General features: G+C 35.6%; 1 protein-coding gene across 1 annotated transcript; it reads left to right on the forward strand.

Moving 5' to 3' along the window:
• Positions 1-1,143: 1,143 nt before the first annotated feature.
• On the forward strand, positions 1,144-9,421 carry LOC121235930 (probable inactive shikimate kinase like 2, chloroplastic). The gene is made up of 8 exons (XM_041132370.1): positions 1,144-1,438; positions 3,349-3,539; positions 3,636-3,830; positions 4,486-4,547; positions 5,656-5,722; positions 5,821-5,939; positions 8,423-8,596; positions 9,138-9,421. Exons 1-8 carry the CDS (start codon positions 1,202-1,204, stop codon positions 9,245-9,247), a joined length of 1,155 nt encoding a protein of 384 aa, XP_040988304.1. The 5' UTR covers positions 1,144-1,201; the 3' UTR covers positions 9,248-9,421.
• The last annotated feature ends 536 nt before the right edge of the window (positions 9,422-9,957 follow it).

Genomic DNA, 9,957 nt, shown 5'->3' on the forward strand with positions numbered 1-9,957 from the left:
AGACTGAAATTTTAGATTTTTTCTACTTTTTTGTATTTATATTTTATATTTTTTAATAAATTACATGTCAGCTATCTCACGTCCGAAAGATTAGTGTGACAAAGGAGAATGCTTGGGGATGAGGTGCCCCTCATTGTACCGATAAATGTAAATTTACTTTTTTTCTTTCTTTTTTTTAAACATTTTTTTAAGATTACATCTTTAAAATCTTAAAAAAATAAAAAATATCAATTTATTAATAGTTATTTTCTTAATTATTAAATAAAAAAAAATTACAATCGGTGTCACAATCCTCAGTTCAACTAGCATTTTTTGTGTGACAAATTATTCAAATTCTTGAAGTTCGTGAAGGCATGCCACCTGAAGCAATTAAGAGTATTCTTATTGACTTGACAAAATTCATCTTTAAAATTTAGTCAATATCACACTTTTTTATATTTATCTATTTTATTTAAATTCAATCCCTATATTAGAGTATCTATTCTCTCTCTATATAATAATAAAATATTATGAATTTAATAGTTTTTTTATTTAATTAATTTTTATCACATTTTATAGCTCTACCAATTAAATATTAATAATAATTATATTCTAATTGAATTAATATTAAAAAAATCATATTTTCAAAAGTATTTAATGTTAATAACAAAAAAATATTTAATTAAATTCATCTAAATTTCTATCTAAATTTCTTAATTACAAACTAAATAGTATTTTTATTTAGAATGAAAAATTAATATTTTAATGTTTGTTTAGAGTGAAAAATTAGTATTTTAATGTTTGATGAATCAATTGTTGTTCCTTATCTTTAGCCAACCACTGTAGTAAAAATTTAAATTATTTTAGATTTGTCTAATTTAATATGGAATATTTTTTACATTAATTATATAAATTTGAGTCAATCTTTTCATTTGGTCAAGCCAATGAGGATGTTCTGTTTTGTTTTTGCGAAGAATATATGATGAAATGAAGTGAGTTGAGATTAAAGTTGAAAATTGAATAAAATATTGTTAAAATATATTTTTTTAATATTATTTTTATTTTAAATTTAAAAAAATTAAATTATTTATTTTATTTTATATAAAAATTTTAAAAAATTATAATAATTAAATGAGAAGAGCGAGGATAGAAGACTTGTGACCAAACGAGGCATAAATAAGCGATCTTATCCAGGTACTCACTTCGACCCCGAATCTCACAAATGGCTACTGCTGTTTCCACGGCTCTCTGCTTTCTCTCTCAAAACCCCGCCAAAACCCTGCATTTGTCACTCCCAAAGCTCCCTCTCACCATTCCCAAACCCAGTGTCCCTTCCATCACGAATTTCTCGCCCTCATTTCCTCGCCTCCTATCGAGCAAGGTCGTCCCTCGCAAGAGTTCCAATCCCATCTCCTGCAACAGCGCCTCTACTTTTCCCGTCAGCACCAAGAACTACGAGGTGCTCGCTTCAAATCACCCAATTTACCGTCTGTTTGGTTGCCTAGAAGACCTAGGAAGAGATAAATAATTTCTTTTGTTTGGTCTTTGTTTCTTATTAGGCATGGCTGAGTACAATTATGTGCTATTGATTGATTCTTCTTTATTCTTCCATATTCTACATTATTTAAGATTCATAATTGATTTTTAGTTCTTTCTTTTTTAATTATTCTGTTTGAGCATTTTCTCGAGAACCAAACAGAGCATGATGTTCTCCTCATGATTAGTAATCTTCTTTTTGGTTGAGTCATATTTTGCATATTTCTATTTAGAAACTAAAATCTTATTGGTGATGGAAATTTGGACGTTGTTATACATAATGGATGATATTCAATCTCTCTGTTCATATCACTGCCAGAAACTTCTTAATTAAAAATTGAAGAAAACTCACCTGAAAGTGGCGAATAATTAATCATTATATTTAGGGGTGCTGCAGGCTACCTGCACCCCAGACGGGGGTGCCCCTGTCCCGCCCCCTGCCCCTGCATGGGCGGGGGAGGTTTGGGCCCCCGGGCTCAGGCCCCGCTCCCCGTCCGGCTGCTGGGGGCAGATTGACCCCCTTGCGCACCCCGGTTAAAATACAGAGAGCCCACCACCCACCCACAGCCAAAAAAACCAAAACCACCAGTGAACCGCCAACCAGAGATATATATATATATATATATATATATACCGGCTGGGGGTGACAACGAGAGGGAGAGAGAGATACCAGGATGGTGACCAGCTGGGGGTGATGGTGATGCCATAAAACACTAAAAAAGAGGCAGTGAGAGAGAGAGAGAGAAAGAGAGAGAGAGAGATACCGGTTGGGGGCGACAGCTAGAGGGAGGGAGAGAGAGAAAGAGAGAGAGAGAGACCACAAAGGTGACAGAAACCAGCTGGGGGCGAAGGCGACGCCATAAAACACTAAAACAAAGGCACTGAGAGAGGAAAGAGGGAGGGGGGGAAGAGAATGGCTGGGCGGCTGGGGATTTTGCATTTTATACGAAACCCTATATTAAAACGACATCATTTTGGGCACGTCGTTTTATTAAAGTAGTTTTTTTTTTTTGGTTTAATATATACCTGTGTGTGTGTGTGTGTGTGTGTGTGTCGCGCGCAACCTTTATGAAGGAAAAAAGTTTTTGATGCGGGAACTTAGTATTAATGGTATCACTATATTAATACTATTAGTATTAGTATAGTGATACTATATTATCACCATAGACTAGTGATAATATATAGTTATATATATATATGTAGTGGATTACTAATAGTATACTTAGTATTAATGCTAATATATACCATTAGTAATCCACGCCCATTATGGCCCATTATATATAGTATTAGTATACTATACTAATAAATTTTAAAAAAAAAAAAAGTATACTATACTAATACTATATATATAATATCTAGTGATATAATGATATAATAATATATATCTATATAGATATAGTTATCTACTAATGCTATATGTTAATGATAATATAGTATAAACCGGTTTTTTTTTTCACCCCTGCTTCTAATGCCATCATAACTGCATCATTCATTTATATAACAATTACTGCAGAGTGTGATGAGCAATGTTTTGTTGCAACATGATTGGTGCATTTATATAACAATCACAAGCATAGACAGCAACACTTACTTCGTAAAGCATGACACTGCATATTCTACTCCACAAGCAGATCAAATTCCAAAGAACTGTCTAAGATTCAAGTTTCCTTAATTGTAGTGCATAAAATATTTAGCCCAAATTTCATAGTAAAGGAACATAAAGCAATGCATGTCTATTATTTAAACTGATTTATGAATAAGTACAAAATCTTTTGATTCTTTTACCGCTTCAGTTCAATGTTAACCTATTTAATTTTGTGAAACACAATGCAGTTTTCTGATGCTTCTTCTGAGGTCGAACTGAGATTACAACTTGGGGCCTATGAAATTCAAAGTCCCAGAGATATATTTGTGGATGCAAATGGCACCTCTTTGACGATTAGAGTACAGCACCATGGCTCTCCCGTCACACTTATAGAAACTAATCAACTATTTGAAAAAATAATGCCTGCAGAAACAATATGGTTTGTGGGGTGATTTTTTTTTAAAAAAATTAAAAACTTCTATAACCATTACATTTGTCTTCACATATTTAAACTGAGGATTCATGCTTTGAACAGGTACATTGATGATGATCAACTGGTTATAAACTTGAAGAAGCAAGATCCGGCTTTGAAGTGGCCTGACATTGTGGAGTCCTGGGAATCTCTGACAGTGGGTTCAATGCAACTTCTGCAAGGAACATCAATCTACATCGTCGGGGATTCAACTGAAATTAACCAGAAAGTGGCTCGAGAACTCGCAGTTGGTCTTGGGTACTGATTTATCTTCATTTTGGTCAATATTAGATGGTTACCACTAACAACAGATCCAGTACACTATTATTTTTTTTATGTCTTTATTTTCTTATTGTTAGTGATAGTCTATTAGTTTTTAATTGAAACCACTTATAAATAAAAAAAAAAAAAAGTTTTTAATTGAAAACACAGTGCACAGTTGAAAACTGTTATTGATTATCACGCCTTCACTCTGGATCTGACTGAAATGGTATCACCTTGGACCTCAATAATTGGTTGTGGCGAAAATACGTTTTAATACCCCTTAAGTTTCTGAATTTGTTGTCAATTTGGTTGCTGATCAATTTGATCCTGGAATTTCTGATTTGTGTTCAATGTAAACGTTATGCCCACCATACCATTAAAGCCCCTCAATAGCTTCACCCATATTCATATTGGTTTCATGCTCTTGGAGCTCTTCTTCTCCGGTTTGACTTGCCATTTGTATCAAACTCCATCCAATCTGTCAGCCATCACTGTCTGTTTGAGACCAAATCCAGACCAGACCCATTTACTGATTTGATCGGTGCCGTAGCATGACTCTCAAGGCACTGATCAGTTGATGTGCACATCTCTTTGGTTTTTATGTATGTCCTCTGTCCTAATAGTTCCATTTCGTTCATACGGTTTTCAGGTACACACCACTTAGTACAAAAGAGTTGCTGGAAACATATGCCAAGCAAACCATTGATTCATGTGAGTATATTGCGAACACCAGCTATAGGCCATTAAAGCTAGCTCTTTGCCTTTTTTCTCTTTGTCTAGGAGCTCATCTCCTACACACATAAAACTTGTGGATGATTTCTTGGATGTGCAACAAATGAACCCTTAATATGTTTATTTATATTTCCTTTGTTAAAGATATTGCTAGTATGTTTTCCATTACAAATTGGCTGCATAAGACAGCTCTTGACTGAAATTTATCGTAGAGTATGAGAATAAGGGTTATGAGGATGGTAGTGGTGGTGATGATCAATGAAGCTAATGAAAGGCAGGATACTTTAATCCAGTTGTGTCAACAAATTACCCCACAAGTCTCAATTTTTTTATGATGACGAGGAATCCCAGAGACTGCAAATGCAATATGTAATGTATCCCCATCACACGAATAATATAAATCATCAGCTTTTCATTGATGGGAAGGGCCCCTAGAAGTTGTTTGCACCCAAGGGTTTGAATCTTAGACCTGGAGGGAGCATACCACCATGACCAAGGCTCTTGCCACTTGAACCAAACCCTAGAAGTTGCAAGTCTCAATTATACCTAATAAATCATAGATGTTGGTTAATTCCTAGGTTGCGTATTGAATGGCTCTGTAGACTTTGATTTCTAGAACGTGGTTGATTTCTTTTAGAGGTACTTGAACATTATTCAGACGTCATGACTTGACAGCTCAAAATAATATTTTAATATTTACAGAAAAGCAATTGTTTTCCTTCTGTTAGGAAGCATGTCTTCACTTGGAAACATCAGATGTTGTACATATTCTTAATTTTATCCATGCTGTTGCCAGCCTCTCTCCTTAAATGCCTTCTTTTGCCTCTAATCCAAAGTCACACCTTCCATCCTTTTGTTTTGTAATTTTAACATCTCCCCTGTACAATCTATTTGTCAATATTTTCTTTTTTATTATTTCTTTTAACCCAATATTCTACATCATAAAGCAAAAAGGATCTACCTGCTATGTTTAACTCATGCTGTTTGATAGTATCTAATAAGACTCACAAGGTGACATCTTACTTATTGTTTGAAATGACTTGTTTATTCAATCTCGCAGTGTATTAACAAGTCTACTCAATTCCAGGGGTGCTCACTGAGGGCTCTGACTCTGTAGCAGAAGCAGAAAGTGCTATATTGGAGAGTTTAAGTAGGTACAGTCTATGGCTAGAATCCTCATTTGTTTTTTTTTTTCATTTCCAATTTTGGTTAGAAAGAGTGCATTCTTTTCTGTACTTGGTTGGTCTTGCAGTCATGTTCGAGCTGTCATTGCAACGCTAGGAGGGCAGCAGGGAGCTGCTCGAAGGGCTGATAAATGGCAGCATCTTTATGCTGGATTTACTGTGTGGCTGTCCACCACGGAAGCAACTGGTAATCATGTTTGCTCTTTTATTTGTTGCCTTTAGTTGGAGAAACAACTTCTATTGGTCAGTCGTGAATTATACTGTCTTGGAAGCAGTTTTAACATCTTGATTAAACTCACATAAAACAAGTTTTTTCAGAAGTTTTATTTCTATTAATCTTCTCCAAAACATAAGTAATCTTATTTCATTGGGGGGACATCTTCAGATAATCCCCCAACAATTTGCTTCCAGACCATTGCTAATACAAGAAAATGCCTGAATAGCTTACTTAGATGCAGCTCATTGCTGTGACCCCCAAATAATGTACAGAACACCCTAGTCTTACCATTATCTGGAAACATTGGTAAAGGGAGATCTCAGATTGATCATATCATATTCAACCTTTTTTTTCCTTTCTCATCAATCATTCCATCTGCATCAACTTTTTTTGTCAATACTCTATGGAGAAGATGTAGTTGTCATACTTGTCAATACCAAACCAACGCAGGGCCAGATAGCTCCAGGCCAACTTGAAATTTTGTAGGTCTAATTTGAAAAAAGTTAGAACCAAGTTTTTTTTTTTTTAACATATGATGCAAAGTAGAAGTTTTAGTTGAGTGGAAAACTTCAGTTGGCTGAATTTACATGATCTCAACATTATTTTGTATAGACTGAACTCGGAAATCATTTAAGAAACAATCGGCTTTAAATGGGCAGATATACTTGCTAAAGAAAAACATACTCAGTTCTTTCAGCTTTTGAGAAGTATGTTCTGTTCACCAAACAATGTGCAATTGTCTAAGTTTGCAGGCTGCAGACATGACTTCCTCAATGCATGATGCTTTCATGATTCTTTACCTATAAAAAAAATTATGCTTCGTGATTCTGAATTCTATGCTAGTTGTATTTATTTACTTGATAATTGAAGTCCCATATGTTTATGCATTGTGACTCATAGTTAGCGAAGTGGGAGGTAGACCCACCTTAAAGTTTGGGGATGATGTGTGGTGTGGTCTCTTAGAGGGGCTTTTCTGGATCTATTCTGGATTTCTTGGGTTAAGGATGCATCGGTAGTGAACGGTTTACAACTTTCAATTGGTCTCTCTCAATAGGAAGTGGATGTTATCAAAGAAGCACAGGACTGGGAGATGGGACCTCTTTTAACTCATTCCATGTTAGGTTGTTGTCTGCTTGTTTGAGACAAGGTGGAGAAAACAAAATGTTTTGGGCCATATCCAAAACGGGTATTTGAAAGTAAATTGTTCTATAATGCATTGTCCCTCGTGATAGCATCACCTTTCAATGGAAGTCTATCTGGATGAGTAAGGCCCCTTGAGATCCATTCTTTATTTGGGCGTCTGTACCAGGGAAGATTTCTAACAAGTTCTTGCATATGTAAGAGTGATGGAGGGATGGGTAAATAGTGGATCATCTCTTACTCCTTTGTAGCAAGATGTTTTTTTATCTCTTTAGACTAGACTATGTGATGCCTAGTTGGGTGGTAGATCTATTAGCATGCTGGAAAGGACATTTTGAGAGTTATCACAGCGAAATCTGTTGGAAAATGATTCCGATCTGTTTAATGTGGTGCATTTGGAATAAAAAAAATGATCGGAGCTTTGAAGACGGCACAAGGACAATGATTTCAACTCTTTCTTCTTTACTTTATTATTGGATTGCTGCCCACTTATTTTTCTCTAGGTTCAGGTTTTTCTTAATCTTTTTACTTTCTCAATTTGAATGTACCTGATGTATATATTATGTGCACTTGAATGGTGTTTTTTTCTCATTGAATAAAGCTTATCTTTCTTAGAAAAAGCCATCTTGAAGTTCTATTTGTAATCAATGGCAACAAAACTTCTAATTAGGATTCTTTACGTTAAAGTTGTTTTCCATGTTTTCCTTTTCCTTTTCTATCGGAGGGTTTTGTTGGATGTTGGGATTCATCATAAACAAATAGTATGTACTTTTGTTTTTAACCTAAATGGTATGTACTTTGTAGAGAACATTACTGTTGAGTTGGTACTATATGCATTGTCCTTTGTTCAAGTTGTAAGCAAATGGGAGGACGGGCTGGGTTAGTGTACAAGTCGGAATCCTAATGTTCTTACATGGTTCCCATTCTCTCGTCTCTGCCCAAAAAAGAGAAAAGTGTGTGTTATCACTCCATGCTAAACAAGATGCTTTTCATGACAGCTTACTGTACCATGAGCCCCTGGAGAGCCATTCCCATTGTTATTAAGAAACCATATCTAGTGATAAGGATGGCCACCTCAAAGATTAGCAAATCTTACCCTCCACTGATTTTTTCCTTCAAATCTATATTAATTGGCCCTTTCTTTTGATTGATGGTGGCCCACTATGAATTTGTCTGCCATCCAGCTGTGATGGTCGGCCTAAATTTCACATTCGAGGCCCATATAATAACAACCCTCACACTTGGTAGTTAACATTTTTATGTCATATTTTGCACTCGTCAATCGCATTGGTTGTTGAAATTATTCAATGCAGATGAAGATTCAGCCAAGGAGGAGGCAAGGAGGCAATATCTAGACGCACTAGCTTACTCAAAGGCAGATGTGGTTGTCAAACTTCAGGGTTGGGACGCTGACCTTACCAAAAGTGTGGCCCAGGCTTCCTTGAGTGCGCTTAAACAGTTGGTTCTCTCTGACAAAAAACTTCCAGGTACTCGTTTATATTCCATCTTTGCTCTGTACGTGTCACCACAATAAAAGATAGCCTCACTTTCCCATAACCCTCGCTTTCCCGTAACCCGCATACATACTAAGTTACCACCACAACAGTTGGCTCTTATTTTTTCGCTTAACAGGCTACAACCTACTATCATCCTTTTGTCGGTGTCATACTATGAGAACTCTTTTTCTTTGCCCTCTTGGAGCAGAATATGATGAGAACTCAAAAGATGGCAATGTTGGCAGTAACTGATACACCTATTTATTGCTGTTACTCAATTTGATGGTGCCTTAGATGCAGAGGGCAGTCTAACATGTTTAATCCACAAGTAGTCAAACAAAACATAAGAATAATACACTAACTTCTACGTTTGTTGTGTATATAGAGTAAGCAGACTAATGAAATACTCAGTTCCAATTACACATCATTGTGGAACTCTCATACTATGAATGGATAACCCACCCTCCATAGCCTTTGAGGTGGACTGGTGAAATTTAGCAGTCCCTAATTGACGGCTGTTTTCATTTTGAAGGGAAGAAGAGCCTATATATAAGGCTGGGATGTCGTGGTGATTGGCCAAACATCAAGCCTCCTGGTTGGGATCCATCAGCTGGGGATGATCTCCCTCAACGTGCACTATAATGTTAAAGTCACATTGCAGGTATAGTTGACGGTTGAAATTTTGTTTCTCCAATTTTTTTTTTTTTTTTTTCCCGTTATCAAGCCCTTTTAATATTATAACCTATTGCTGATTTTCCACAAGTAATGAGAACATTGTTGTTAATATTCTCTATATATATTTTTATTTTTAATCAATTCTTTCCAAGTTGGTGATTGATACAATTTGAAGCAATGAAGAACAATCATGGCGTTGAAGTGAAAAATGCATTCAATTTACTCCAGAATTAGCCACATTGTACAAATATAGGATTACTGATCAATGATAATAACAAACACATCAGATATTCAATTTATTTATGCATTTTAATTGCCTCTCCATAAAAGTCAGATATTAATTCCTTTCCTTCCCTTGTGTATTTCTGTCCCTTTCTTTTCATTTCTTGAAGAAATTTTGTTTAATTGGATGAACCCAACACTACCATGTGTGTAAGAGCTGATGTGAAGACACATAAAAAACAGATAGCCACGTCTCTGCATTAGTTGCAACACTCGAATCATCATCTTGCATGAACTCCATAATCGTTATAGTGTGTATGCATTTTCCCTTCCAGTGAAAGGAATTTTGGCCGTTTCCTTTAGTTACAATGCAGGAGAAATGTTTTAATTACAAAGAGATTCTACAAAAGTAAACTCATAAACTGATAGGGCTTAATGTGGTACGTTAAATTGTA

The sequence above is a fragment of the Juglans microcarpa x Juglans regia genome, chromosome 6D (assembly GCF_004785595.1).
Source record: "Juglans microcarpa x Juglans regia isolate MS1-56 chromosome 6D, Jm3101_v1.0, whole genome shotgun sequence".
NCBI lineage: Eukaryota > Viridiplantae > Streptophyta > Magnoliopsida > Fagales > Juglandaceae > Juglans > Juglans microcarpa x Juglans regia.

Bases quoted from the DNA above. Each gene is read 5' to 3' on its own strand.
- LOC121235930 (XM_041132370.1), top strand. From the start codon at position 1,202: ATGGCTACTGCTGTTTCCACGGCTCTCTGCTTTCTCTCTCAAAACCCC. The intron at 3,540-3,635 runs GTTTGTGGGGTG...TGCTTTGAACAG, and splicing joins ATGCCTGCAGAAACAATATG to GTACATTGATGATGATCAAC. The intron at 5,940-8,422 runs GTAATCATGTTT...TATTCAATGCAG, and splicing joins GTCCACCACGGAAGCAACTG to ATGAAGATTCAGCCAAGGAG.